The sequence below is a fragment of the Terrapene carolina genome, unplaced genomic scaffold, assembly GCF_002925995.2.
Source record: "Terrapene carolina triunguis isolate 2854851 unplaced genomic scaffold, T_m_triunguis-2.0 Scaffold139, whole genome shotgun sequence".
In the NCBI taxonomy this organism is placed as follows: domain Eukaryota; kingdom Metazoa; phylum Chordata; order Testudines; family Emydidae; genus Terrapene; species Terrapene triunguis.
The window spans coordinates 6,958,541-6,973,651 of NW_020664490.1; the positions used below are offsets into that span (position 1 = coordinate 6,958,541).

A 15,111-nucleotide genomic window follows, 5' to 3' on the forward strand; every position below is an offset into this window, starting at 1 on the left:
GTGTATTATTCAGGCAGTACAGCTAATGCTAGTCAAATAGATTTGGGAACTTGTGGAAGTGTGTGTAGGAGGTGGTGGTGGGGGGGGAATGGAAATCCATCACTGTTTTCTGAGAAAGGAAGTTTATATTTGGATGGTGGTCAAGAGTCATTACCACCATTTCTGGTTTATCCAGAAAGTCCCTCTACTTCTCTTTGATGCAGACCTTCCTGGGGCCATCCTGCTTTGCCACAGACACACTAGGTTACTGTAACACACAGTAATTGACCCCAAGGCTGTAACAATTGAAATGGCAAACGCTCGCTTGCTTCTTCAAATAGAAGTTAAAGGGGTGGTTACACACATCCTCCATAAATTACACTGGCTGCCAATAAATCAAAGGATACAATCTAATATCTTTAATATTGGTATTATAGAGTCTAAATTATGAAGATCATATAAATATATGATCTTAGTTTACAATCCTGCCCTCATGAATCCCCTCATTCCTTAATCCCAATACATTTAGATTTCAGTGAAGACTGGAAAAGCTGGAGATATAAGGGAGATGTGACAGAAGAGTGATTACCACGTTCTTCTATTTTGCTTTATCGTTGTTGAGGGGGAAAGGAATTGTATTATGCTCATGTACCTTCAGTAAGATAGAATCCAAGTGACATCATTTGCCTTAAGTGCTTTTATTTCACCTTTGTGTCTATTAGGTCTAGCTGCTGCCCATTCATTAGTCTTTTTCCTAATATTGTCTACATTCACTACTCTGCTGTGGCTTTCCAGATGGAACACAGTCTGTCTTACAAATATATGACTTTTTTTTGTCATTAAGCACACATTTTAGAATGGCATTCCATAAAATACCTTTCATTTTCAGTGTGACTCTTAGAACTCTGTTTTATCCTCCACATTCAGTGGAGCCCCACGCTTTATTTAATGCACACTTAGCCTATGCTGTGCTGAATACAAAATTATTGATTTTCTCCTGGGTGTTTCTGTGGCGCTCTCACCATAATATCTGAGTGTGTCACAAACGTTAAAGAGTTTGTTTTCACAACATTTCTGTGAGATTAGGTGATATTGTCCCCATTAGAATTATTATCCCAATTTTACATCTGGGGAACTGAGGCACAGTGAGATTAAGGTCCAAGTGCTCACTAATTTTTGGAGCCCAACTTGAGAAACCTAGGTCCTTATTTTTCAGTGTACTTAGCCTTTTTATAGCACTTCATATGTTCAAAGCAAGCTTCCAGCCAACTTCAGTTGGAGTTGAGTGCTCACCAATTCTACAAATCTGAAGAACACACTTTTAGTGACCAGCAATGAATATGTTGGTTTAAGTGACTTGCTGCTTGCAACCCCCCCAGATGTCAGGAGGAGTATTTGCAGGGAAAATTCTGCTATCCCCCTGCATTCCCAGGATAGAGCATTATTCAGTGCAGATAGTATATTAGGAGAATTTAGCTGTCAAAAGTCTCCACTGAATATATGCAAACTGAGGGTTGTTGTGGGTTTTTTGTTGTTGTTGTTTTTGTTTGTTTTTTAGGTTTTATAACTTGGCCAAATTTGTGATACTTTTCATGGGGATGGCCAAAGACATCAGAGCAACCCTCCTGCCAAAATCAAGTCCCTGCTTCAAAACATGGAGTTGTTGGAGCTTCTCAATGAAGTAGTTCAGAGTCAGAGTTTAAGGCCAGAAGGGATCATCAGATCATCTAGTCCAGGGGTCTCAAACTCAATTTACCTTGGGCTAGTGCCAGTCCTCAAATCCTCCCAGCAGGCCAATAATGTCACTGAAGATGGTGTTCAGAAAAGAAAACATTTATATTGTATTTTTTGTTTCAAATTTCTCAGAAATAATAAAACTGTCATACAACTTTATACAATTATTTGCCTGCCAGAGAGTTTTTAGTGTTTACCACACACCTGGCAACGCTTCAGTTCTGTCAGTTTGTTGATGTTTGGCCTCAGTGACTGAGCAGTTGAAACCTTCAGGATTGCAGCAAGGTGTGCATCAGATAGTTGTGTTTGGTATTTTGACTTGTTTATATTCATTGTGGAAAAAAGTGATGCTACTTCCATGGCTGACTCTGCCTGGCAACTAATGATGCTGCCTCCATGCCTGACTCTGCCCAGCAACTAGTGATGGTATCTCTATCCCTCTCCCCCAGCCAATAGGGGGGCGGCGCCTGCAGCAGACATTGCCAGCAGCATGGCTGCATGCGTCTCTCCTCCACAGGCTGCAGTGGGGAGGTTCTTGGACCGCAGATGGCCCGTGGGACTTTGAGACCCCTGATTTAGTCTGACCTCCTGTGTATTTCAGGACACCAACATCACCCTCACAACTGACAACAACTGAAACTAGACCAAAGTATTACAGCCTACAGGAGACTATGTGCCACAGGCAGAGAATAAGAGGGACTGAGGGGCACAGTACCCGAGGCCCCTGTAATGGCAGGGAAATGAGTAAGTGAGAGAGACCCAGATAATCCTGACAAGTGACAGGCACCCACATGCTGCAGAGAAAGGTGAAAACCCTACAAGGTCACTGTTAATCGGATCTCGGGGGAAATTCCTTCCTGACCCCACATATGACAATCAGTTATATTGTGAGCATGTGAGCAAAGAAAGAATTGGAAAGAATTTTTTAAATTATAACAGAACATATTTCCCCCTCCTTTTGTTCTCTGAAACATTTTAGCTGAAATTTTCAAAAAGGAGGGAGGGAAGGAATCAGCCTGATGCAGACATCCAGCATAGAAAATTTCATCTCAGTTAGTTGAAGTTAACAGCAACTGAAAACAGGGACTTAAAATGGGAAATGTCAAGTAACCTTAACTAGAGGTGGTGCTAACAGCTCCACATATAATAATTTACAACATGGAGTATAATTAATTCAAGATAGGTGGAGACAAGATGAACCTTTGTCTTTACTTCAGACTTTGTCCTCGTGTTACTTTTTCTTTCTTTAACGACGTTTGCTAGCATTCTGGTAATCTTTCAGTTTACAATAGACAAAAGGATCTTTCAGTACTTCCATGGTTGTTTAGTGTTCATTTTTGAGTATTTTAAATTATCATCAGAGAACAGGTCTTTTTAAAATCTATTTATTGTTGACATTAAAACAAACAGAATTAAGCATTCCATATCACCAAAATTAATTGCAAAGAACAACACAAAAAATAAAGTGTATCTTATATTTAAGAGTAGGTGCAGATAAATGTATTCAGTCCCCTTCCTTTCTCCTGTACCCTGGCTTTTTTTTCTTATATATTTACACTTGTTTTGGCAATTTGGAGTGCCTGGAGCTATTTTCAAAAATTTCAAGTTATGGCAGAGAATATTTTTAAGTGAAAATTGTGCTTTGATTTTAAAATCAAAATGCAAAGTTAAATAAATGAGTTAATTCATATACACAGTCTCTACAGAATCCTCTTTATTTCTCTGTTTCTTCTGTAATGTTTTATTAATTTGCTTTATAACAATGATTTCTGGGTATATTATGAAAATTGTTGTTTAATTCCACTACTCATTACTACTTATGTTGTATATTTTGATAGATTGCATTATATATTTGGCAGAAAGGCAATGGACCACATCTTACTCCAGTGCCTGAGTTCTGTACGGATGACTTGAACTCATATAAGGCTGTTCACTGTGCCACAATGTTCAGTAACTTCCTACCAGTTTGCGTAAGTATAATATTTTAAATTATACTTACCTGCTAGAGAGAGCATTGTTATTACAAAGGCTAAAACTTTACTTACAAAAAATCTCAGGGACCTGGAGAAAATATTTTTACCAAATTAAGGGGGGAAAATATAACATTTGGAGTACCATTCTCCTACTGTCTCTTACACACTCAGACCTCTATTACACATTGTATTTCCTGATAGACATGATTGATCTATCTAAGGCACTCATGTTCCCCCATTACCAGAGTATCTGAGCACTTCACAATCTTTAATGTATTTTGCCTCACAACATCCCTGTGAGCAGGGGAAGTGCTATTTTACCCATTTTATGAATGGAAAAGTGAGGCAGAGAGATGTTAAGTGACTTGCCCAACATCACACAGGAAGTCTGTTAGACCCCGGTCTTCCAGATCCCACACTAACGCTCTAACCACTGAATTGTTCTTCCTCTCTGTTAACTAGATAGTTCCATATCATGTACCCTTCAATAGGAATTGAAAACACAAGACCTAGTAAGATTATTACCTGTCCTCATTTTTATTTATCTAGAAGCTATTTGATTAAAGTATTGCATGCACTATTTAATTCTGTGGCCTTGTGACCTTTTTTCTTTAAATGTAAAGTGATGTCAATGCTGTTATATCCCTGATATAACACTGTCCTTGGGAGCCAAAAAATCTTACCGTGTTATAGGTGAAACCGCATTATATCGAACTTGCTTTGATCCGCTGGAGTGCGCAGCCCCGCCCCCCCGGAGCACTGCTTTACCGTGTTATATCCAAATTCATGTTATATCGGGTCACATTATATCGGAGTAGAGGTGTAATTCTACTCCTTTTACCTAGCCCATTTAACTATGTTGAATAGTTTATTATAACTTATTGGTGTTCTGCCATGGTAAGTGATATGTTTTCAGTTTTCTTTTTAGAATCCTTAGAACTATCAGTGTGGGTCAGTGGCTAGAGCAGTGCACCATGTTCTGAGGAGTCCTGGGTTGTATTCTCAGCTCTGCTACTGGCCTGCAGAGTGGCCTTGGGCAAGTCACTTCACTTGCTGTGCCACTGTTTCCCTGTCTGTAAATGGGAATAACGATACTTACATCCTTTGTAAAGCACTTTGAGATCTACGGATGAAGATCATTATATAAGAATTAGGTAGTGGGGGTATTAATTTGAATGTAGTGCACTAAGGTAGGATTACAAACCCTTGTGTTCCCCACAAGAAATGTGAGATAAGCGGATAATAGCAAACCTAGAAAAAAAAAAAAATCTGGGAGCTAAGAAGACACACACATAAACTTCCCTGATCTATCCCTTCCCCCATTCTTAATTTGTTAGTCATCTGGTTAGATTGTAAGCTTTTTGTCAAGCATTTAGCATGTATAGCAAAAGATGATAGAGCTAGAAGAAACTGCTGTGAAAGAAAACCAAGTGTGACACTCTCTGCCCCAAAGTGATACTCTGCACCCCATATTCACCATGGTGATATAATTATATGTTTTGTACAAAGTATGCCTTGTAAGGTATCATTTTAAAAGTCTTAATCTGAACATTAAGTTGTATGTGCTATCATTGTATATGAAGTTATGAAGTTTTGCTATATATGTGCCACTGAAACATGTTGTGAGGTTGGGAACACCCACAAGCAGCCTTTCACATACAACAAATAAAAGGCCAAACAGCATTGGTGGCCCATGGAGGAGAATGCACTCACAAGGATTACCCCAGGAACTGTGTACAATGGAAACCTCTCAGAGATAGCACATAGCCAAGGGAGACTGTTTGACTCATGTCAGAGCAAAAGATCTTTCCAGCAAGCTGGAAGAAGATATAAAAGGGGGAAGTGACATCACTTGGCCTCACTCCCTTTACAGCACAACACCTGGAAACACCTTAGGAACAAAGACTGGGGACCTGGGGAAGAGGGGCCCAGGTGGGAGAGAATTCCAGCCTGTGTATACAAAAGCTGTAACTTGCTTGTACTAGCTAGCAGGGTGAGACACCGCTTGATTCAAATCCTATCTAATTTATAAGGCCTAGATTGCATTTCTGTTTATTTCTTAGGTAATCTGCTTTGATCTGTACGCTCTCTACGTATAATCAATTAAAATCTATCTTTCTGCAGTTAATAAATTTGTTTTATCTTTTTTATCTAAAACAGTGTGTTTTGCTAGAAGTGTTTAGGGAATATGCTCAGGAACAAAAACTGGTGCATTGTCCTGTCCACATTGAGGCAGGGGTGGACTGGGAAATAAACTTACAGGTCAGGCTTTTGACCAGGACAACACAGTACAGCTCTGAGGTCCTAGGCTGTGGAGTTGGGGGAGAAGCCTCTATGTAACTGCAGCTGGGTGTGTCCCTGCCTGTGTAAAGGTTTGTGTGAGTGGAGGACCGGGAGCGATCTGCAGCTTGTCACAGCTCTCACAGTGTGAGAGGGGGCCCAGGTTGGTATGTCAGAGGCTCAGTAGTACCCCAGTTCCAGGTTGCACCTGGGGGCGGGGGCTGTCACATCAAGTTTATCATTTCTTAGTTTGGGAGTGCTTGAGGGAAGCAGTGCTTTGCATCTCAACAATAATCTCTATGGCAGTTCAGAGGTGATAAACCAGGGGTGGGCAAACTATGGCCTGCCCGGGCTTTGAATCCGGCCTGCGGGATTGCCCCCCATGGCGCTGTGGGCCCCGCGCTGCTCTCAGAAGCGGCCGGCACCATGTCCCTGCAGCCCTCAGGCGGGGGGGGGCGAGGGAGCAGAGGGCTCCTTGCGTTGCCCTTGCCTCCAGGCCCCACCCCCCGCAGCTCCCATTGGCCAGCAACGGGGAACCACGGCCAATGGGATCTTCGGGGGAAGTACCTGGAGGCGCAGCAAGGGCAGTGCACGTGGAGCCTTCCACCTCTCCCCCACCTTCTCCAGGGGCCGCAGCGCTTCCTGGAGCAGCGCAGGGCCGGGGACAGGGCAGGCAGGCAGGGAGCCTGCCCTGGCCCCGGTGCGCACCGCTGCCACCCCGGAGCCGCTTTAGATAAATGGTGCCAGGCCGGAGCCCAAACCCCTCCTGCACCCTGTCCCCCAACTCCCTGCCCTAAGCCCCCTGCTTGCATCTCGCACCCCTCCTGCACACCTGCCCTGAGCCCCCTGCCACACCCCTCCTGCACCCCAACTCCCTGCCCTGAGCCCCCTCATACACCCCGCACCTCTCCTGCACCCCAACCCCCTGCCCTGAGCTCCCTGCTGCTCCCTGCACCCCTGTGCACCCCAACCCCCTGCCCTGAGCCCCCTCCTGCAGTCCGCACCCCTCCTGCACCCCTGCCCTGAGCCCCCTCCTGCACCCCAACCCCCTTCCCCGAGCCCCCTCATACACCCCGCACCCCTTCTCTGCCCCAATCCCTAGTCCTGAGCCCCTTTCTGCACACCGCACCCCCTCCTACACCCCGCACCCCAACCCCCTGTCCCGGCCCTGCATACAATTTCCCCACCCAGATGTGGCCCTCGGCCCAAAAAGTTTGCCTACCCCTGTGATAAAATGTGGTCCTTGAGGACTGTCCTACTCTGGGAAGATTGCACAGAGCTTGCATCCCATGGTAAGGGGGGGCCTAATGTGGCATTAAACCATCTTTGTGACCTCCAGAGTCCTAAGGCCTGTCTATGTAATGGCAGCTTCCTATAGCTGTCCTATAGGCTGCAGCCCTCAATGCTCCCCAGCCTAGCATGCCCCCTATGCCAATACTTTTGTAGTAGTCCTTGCAAGGCAGCTTTATGTCTATCTTCCACAGTTCGTGTGTTGGAAGAATCCTCTCCCAAGCATATCCAGTGCATTTAGGGATCCTTTACATTGCTCTGGCCCTTCTACCAATATAAAGGGGCTGGAGCTGGGTGATGTTCTCACCCTGTCTGTTTGAGCAGAACAACAGGAGTCTGAAGACCAGTCTTACTTTACCCAGCACCTCTCTTGACTCACTGTGAGACTTTGGGCAAGTCCTTTAACCTCTCTGTCCCTTAGTTTCACTGTCTGGAAAATAGAGTCAATAGTAATCAATTTTCTATATAAAGCACTTGGATTCTCTCAGTACAAAGGTGCTGTACAATTACAAAGTAGTATTAGTAAGGCATTTTTAAATTAAAATACTCCGTGGAAAAGAAAACGATCGTACTACCATATTATTTAATGGCTGGTGAGATAAAATCTTGACTTCCACCTCAGAACTCATTACTTTCAGATAGCTTTTCACCACAAATCTCCACTTCAGTGATTTCTTCTTTCCCTCTGGCATGTGATCATTTAAAAACAAATACAAATAGTGAAAAATTCCAAAGCACCTAAAACAAAATATCATAACAAAGAAAAAAATGTACGAAAGCAATATTTTTATGGCTTTTCTTGTACTGTTCTTTGTCAGTGCTTGTCTAATTTAGATTTTAAATTCTTGGAGACGGTGTGCTTTAAAGTGCTTTGCACACCAATAACTATAAAAATGTGTTAATTATTGTCTCTGTGTCAATGAATGCAGCATAACTTTATGAATATTGCTTACACCAAAACAGTTTTTTCTGATATGTAATCCTTTTCAAATTTCTGCTTCCCAACATCCTGCAGTTTCTGCATCCTTTATTACAACAATTATTTTGTTAAAATGTCACTTGTTTGGTCATCTTTGTATCAGTGTTAGTACATGAAGTCCTTCTATTCATTTTCTTTCTTAATGATTTGTATTTCTGGCTCCAACTATAATACTACATTTGAAAACAATCATTGGACAATGTTATTTCAGTCATTTGAAAATACTGGTGCCATATCTTGACAGATAGAAAATGTATTTTGAACTGTACTACTTAGCACTGTACACTATGCTGCTTCATACACTATACAATGCAAAGGTATTTTCTGTTTTATTTCCAAAACATACATGTGTACACAATGTAAAGTTAAAAGCAGTGCCTGCAATTACAACATTCATTTTTCCATTTCCTTATAGGGAGATCCAGTGAAGAAAGAGGATATCTTTGTTGCTGTAAAAACATGCCGAAAATTTCACAGAGACAGAAGTAAGTTCTCAATTTTTCAAGACTGAAGCTGTATGTTAATGAAATTAACTTAATAGTTAATGAACAAGCTAACATAGTAGGATAATTGTTTGTAGTTCTTATAACTAAATGTTTGTGAAATCTCCAGAGAAATATAAAAGCTGAATAGTTCCAGTTTTCAGAATTTAACAAGATCCTCCAAATTGACCCACCTTAACCCATTTATAATCCGCTCAACTTTTTCATGACTTAAAAATGCCAAGTTTAAAAGTATTCCTTCAATCCCAAGTGGCCCAAACAAATGCACTGTACTCTCTTATTTCTCCCTGAATGTCAGGGAGCCTTCACACTGTTGGTATTCAGGGAACATTTAGAATGCCATCATTATAAATTATTGTGGCTATATGGAAACTTAACTATTTGCTGAGGAAAGAATTACATAGTGTTGCATTCTTATCCAAACTGTTTCTACTTCATGTTACTATATTTAGGTTAAAATTATCATCATTCTGTGAAAAATAATAACTACTTGGAAAAAATTACCTAACATGAATTATCTTGCATTCTTATCCAAACTACCTTCTTCCTTTCATATTAATGGCTTCAGATTAAGTAAAAATATATTTTGTTTCTATACAAGAGTGTCTTATAAAAAAACTTCATTCAAATAAACCAACGATTCCAAATAAACTCTATATAATAACTTGGGAAGCAGCAATCTTGGTTAGCTATCTGCCCCCCACCCCCCCAAATAACAGGGTTTTATCAAGCTCATTACTAGATGATCTATTTAGGTTCCAGCCAAATAGCTAATACAGGGAGGATCAAACCACTTTCAGGTTGAAGCTAATTAAGGTAGCCTGCCTAAATTATTAGTTGTTAGGTAATAGCCAGTATTTTCTACCCCCAACATAGGGTTGCATGAAACAGTCCAGTACAATTCAGGATGACACAGCTATTTAATTTAATATGTGAGTGACAAATTTAGGTGTAAATAACATGATTTGTCAGGATTAAACATACAACTCCTAACCCATGAAATATATGTATGTGAGATCTTTTAGACGACAAAGTTGTTTAACCGAGGGCTGTCTCAGGTATTTGAGGAACAGCTCTGTAGGGGTTGTTTTTAAATAGGTTCTATGGGTTCTATCCACACACTTCTGTACACTTACATGCGCTACCAGCCATCTGCTGGAGTTAAAAACAAGTGCAAGAATTCTATGGTAGATACATCCTTCTGGTAATAAAAAATATGAGAAAAGAAAACAAAACCAAAAAGACGGATACTTATGCAGGATGGTTGTCACAATTCTTGTGGTTTCATTCAGCCTCAAGAATCTGGTACATGGTTGAAAAGATTAGCCATTGGTCCTACTGGCTTTGATGTTTAATGTTGACACATTTGCTGGCTGCCTAGAGGTTACTTGCTTGAAGATGCTGAATCTTAAATGTTGCATGTTGCTGGACTCCTACCCATTGGTGGCCTTGCTGGGACAATGGAGGAAGCACAAGCCTCTTATTTAGGCATTCTGTAGCCAGATGCTAGCAGCCATTGCAGGCAAACAAGCCAGAAGCCAGTAGCAGGTCGTCTTCCTAATGTTCAGTTTTTGAAGCTGGTGGTTTGGCTGGTCCTGCCCTCCCCCCCCCCCCTGTTCCCTCCTCTTCCCCCCCCCCCGCCCCCGCTTTGGAACTCCTCTCAGGAGCTTCTCTCCTGTTCTGAGGCCATTGGCATTACCTAGTAGGGGCAGGTTAGGTCACCTTTATGCAAACAAAGTGCCTCCCCATTCTAGTAATTTCAAGTTCAGGAAAGTCCATAGATCCAAAATATACTCAGTGACTTGGTCAGCAAGTTTAGGTGTATTTTGAAACATTTGAGGTCAAAGGTCAGTCTACAGGCATTATTCGACTATCCTAAAAAGCCCTGACTCAAAAATAATTTTTAAAAAGTTGGAAATAAAATCATAGGAATACACCAATCATACATTTACTCAGCCATGAGGGGGATGGTTTCTGTTTACAGACATTCTTATAACTTAACCTTTATATTTTGGTTCTCAGCCTCTCAACTTTCGAATAGTATCTTGTTGACACACACAATCTGTGTGAAAGATTGGACTTCAACTCAGTCAGAGTAAAAAAGTCTTTTGCTCCTAAAATCACAATTTTGGGGTTCAGGTTTTTTAATGCAAGTCTGTGTGCCTCACACCTTGTGTGTTAGGTAAAGTTTATTGATGTTGCTAATTTGTTATTCTATCAGAAAACATTATGTGACTATAGTAATTGTTACTGTAGGCATGTATTCTATAGTAAAACAGTATATTTATTAAAAAGAAGAGTTTAAATTTTAGATACTAGATTTTCTCCCAGTTAGTCTTTCTCTTCTTTTCTTACTGTATGAGGTTGACCTCCCAGGAATTAAGACAGGGGCACAAAAGTTATGCATGGTGAATTATTCTTTGAGAAGACCATAATGGGGGGTTGAATAAGAGGGAACTGTGAAGTGCAATTCATATTATATGAAGAAACGACAGAAGTGGTGAAGGGAGCACCATTATTCAATATTTACCATTTGAGCACAAATTATTTTAATAGTTTAGGGTGATATGGCTGGGTTTCCAGCTCCACAGTCTGTTCTTGGGACTCTAATCCCTGCTCCACCATGGTCTTCTCTGGTGCCATCCCCACTGTCTTCCAGTCTCATCACAAGACCATGCATGTTCAGAAATAGGTTGTGGAGGACAGTGGCTTCTCTGCTAAGGGTGGTAGTAAGGACCCAGTCAAACTCCTTGTAGAAGGGGCTTGTGGAGGGGCAGTTGTCAGACTTGCCATCGCCATTCTTAGTCTTGTGGTAGAGGGTTTTCAGTACTTGATGCACTCCCTGCATTGCACGCCAGTCTGGTGCATGCCAGCTCCACCACCTGCTTTGAGATTGTCTTTACTCACACCAGAAGTTAACTAAAACCTCTGGTTTGCTCCTCTGGCAGGCTAGCAGCACACTGGGTGGGTGGGCATTTTGCTGTTCGGCAGAGCTGGGTTGAGCTGCATAGAAACTGGACCAGGCTGCATTAAACGCTGAGCAAGGGTATATAAATGGCAGGTAGCTTCTGGTGGATAAGGGGTGAATAGGAAGTGATTAAGTAAAGGGACACAGAAGATAAAAGTACATGAAATTGTAGGAATGACATTGGTGGTCTATCGAAACAGAAGCCCCGGTACCTGTGCAGTTGCTACCTCCACCGTCCAAAGTGAGTGGGTAGTGGTGTGACTCACAGCTCAATGTGGGCTTTTCAACATACTTCCTAGCTGAGGATGCCAGCAGAGGTTCAACACATGCCTAGACGTGTGTTTAACGGCTTTGAGTATGGATGGTAGAGGGGCCTGAGAAACAACATGTGGCAAGCCTTCAATGCTTTAGTGTAGACATAACCCTTAGCAATAGGGAAACCAGGGAGTAAAACCCGTATCTCCTGACTTCCAAGTCCAGTGCTTTAACCAGTGGATGACAGCGTTCCCTCTCTGTTACCTATCTACCACTCATTCTGTTCTAGTCCTGGATGCTCTCGTGAGAAGAGATTCCTAAACATTCTGAATAGTATAATTGTTTTCTTATGTGGACAAGGATCCCACGAGCATCTAGGGTGAAACTATTACACTTGTTTTATTCATAAATTTTAAAAATAGTATATTTATTACTAGTGGTTTTGGTGGTGATTACAAATGATGGCTAAGGATAAAATCAAATGTTGTGTCACTTGAAATCTCAGCCATGATTTGGTCTCTGTGCAAGAAGACACTGTTCAACTTAGCCATGCTCTGCTCTTACTTATGTATCAAGGCTTTATGCCCTATTTTTTCAGAATAAAATCTATTTTATTTAGTTTATTTTTTAAGACTTTGTGTTCTACTTAATCAAGGCATGCTTCTGGTCTCCTAGAGATTGGTTATCTGTAACATATACCTTTTGGCAAAAGGAAATCGACTATCATATACTGTAAATGGAGTTGACTGAAGAACTGCATCCATGTTTACTTTCCCACCTCACTGATGATTTAAAAAAAAAAAAGCTACTATATTAGAGCTAAAAAAAAAGGAATCGAAGGCTTTAAAGGCTGGAGGACATGAATGCACGGTATAAACATCCTTCAAGGAACACATGTTGAAGACGGAGGAAAATTCTTGAACTTTCCTCACAGCTTCCAGTGTTCCACAATGAAGGATAATGTCGCCCAAGAATGTGAAAGATTAATGGATGCCAGCTTCAGAAAGCTCCTTTTTCCCAGTAAGTCATTTTTTTATTATATGCCAAAAGCTACATTAATGCAACATTAAGGCTGCAAATTTAATTACATGTAAGTGAGGGCATTTAAAATTAAGAATTTACCACAACTTTAACTCTCCCTCTTGCATGTATGCCTTTTATGATCACATTAAAAGAATAAAATGTGCATCCAAGGTTTTAGAAAGAGGTGCAATTCAAATATAAACCAGGAGCACACAGTTGAGTTGCCATAGATATCATCCAAAGGGCAATATTACAAATCTGCTTAAGAACTTTTGGTAAAGATGTGCATTTATAGTTAGAATAAAGTACATTTCCTTTGTTTTCATTGCGATATAATGCAACATTATGCAATGTGGAGTGATCAAGTAGTGAAAGTCGCTTTGAAATATGTTATGTACAAGGAGGCAGACTTAAGGTGATGGGAACTTCCTGTGTTCAGTGCAATTCAAATCTCAACCTTAATATTGTATTGACATAATATTTTGCGTATATTTACTTTTGGGGGTTTGCTGCAATTTGCAAAAAAATAAAAACACATTTAAAGAAGTGCTCCAAAATATTTTTTAAAACAGTATCTTCTAGAGCAGAATGTTACTGCCGTGGAATCATATCTTCTACAGATCTTAAAGTTTTGTTCACCAGTTCTCACCATTCTTAAACAACAGTTATCTTTTTGTTCACCTTAATCCTTAAATTGATTATTATTCAGGCAAGAATAAATGACTCTTGTAACTACTTATGTGAATAGTGCATAGTACAGGAAAGCAAACATCCAAATCAAGTACGATCTTTCTTTATGAAGAATCCACTGAGCTGTCATATTGTAATATTTCTATGCCACACAGTTCACATTTTCTGGTCAGCCATGAACCATCCAGTTTTACAATTAATGTTCTTCCAACAATTATTAATAGTTTTCTTGTACTGGCAGAAGTGTGGGGTGCAGAAAGGTTGGAGTAAGGGACTTGGGGTGTACTGGCACTGTTGAGGCTGCAGGGGCTTGGGGTGCATTGGCAGAGCTGGAGGCGCACAGGGGGGTTGAGGTACACTGGCAGAGCTGGGGTATGCCAAACCTCTTGCTTTCCCAAACTGAAGCCCCAAACCCCTCTACTCCTATTTTCCCCATTCCCCCACCTTCTACTATCCCTCCCCTTCCAGGAAACATTCACATGTCTATTTTTTTCCCAAAAATTATTTGGATTACATTCCTCCCAAAATAAAATTGCCACCCATTACTCACAAATTGTAGAAACCTTCCCCCATTCAGTTCAAAATTCCTCTTTGTCATAGGTTAGAATAGATGCATTCACTGAAGGATGAATTCACAGCCAGCCAGGGGACTGTTTATTCATCCAGTCATTAATACCTCTTAGTTTAACAGTACCAGCAGAAGGAAACCATGTGGGGGTTTTTTGGGGGGAAGAAGTTGTAACTCAGGAATTCCTTGGTCAAATGATCCCAAATTTGGATCACTAATGCTGCCCTGCACCCACATGAGGCTCACCAAATTACAAAGCAATCTGATTAACCATTCATATTTTAAAGCACTTACAAGAGTTGAACTTCTGAGCATTCAAATGGCAGGAATGGAAACCCTCAGGCCGTTTTACTGTATTGTCACATGAGCAGTGTTAAAATGTACAATTTCCTAAAATACTGCTCTCAACTTGAGTCCCACCAAAGATGTAGTGGGTGTCATGCACTATCTTGGATAAAACTAAACAGACCTGGACCATTTGATCCACATCACATTAATCAGTTGATCTCTAGCTCTGGGCAAAAAAACCCCAAACATCTACAATTTTTTTTAAATGTTAATTTTGTCAGGGCTTATATCTCTGGAAACCCTGGCTCAAATGACTCCAGATGATTAACCCTACCCTGTACCCTCCTGAGGCACACCAAATTTTAAAGAAAATCTGACTAAGCATGTCAATTTTAGAGGAGTTAGAAAGGTATACCTTTAAATAGATGTCATGATGCAAACTTAACTATAGTGGCACTCCCGCACCGCTATAATAATTGTTACCACAGCATTATAAACAAAATCTAACACAGATGTAAAGAATATGCCTGGTCAGCATTTATTTAAACATCTTGTACAAGGGTGTTGGATTACATCCTTCA

General features: G+C 41.0%; 1 protein-coding gene across 1 annotated transcript in view; it reads left to right on the forward strand.

Moving 5' to 3' along the window:
• The window catches only part of LOC112124964 (beta-1,3-glucosyltransferase-like), a 129,965-nt gene that overhangs the window by 99,378 nt on the left and 15,476 nt on the right, over window positions 1-15,111 (forward strand). Inside the window, exons 6-7 of the mRNA XM_029911958.1 lie at window positions 3,552-3,683; window positions 8,651-8,720. Of these exons, the coding sequence (XP_029767818.1) occupies window positions 3,552-3,683; window positions 8,651-8,720 (202 nt within the window). The remainder of the gene's footprint in view (window positions 1-3,551; window positions 3,684-8,650; window positions 8,721-15,111) is intronic.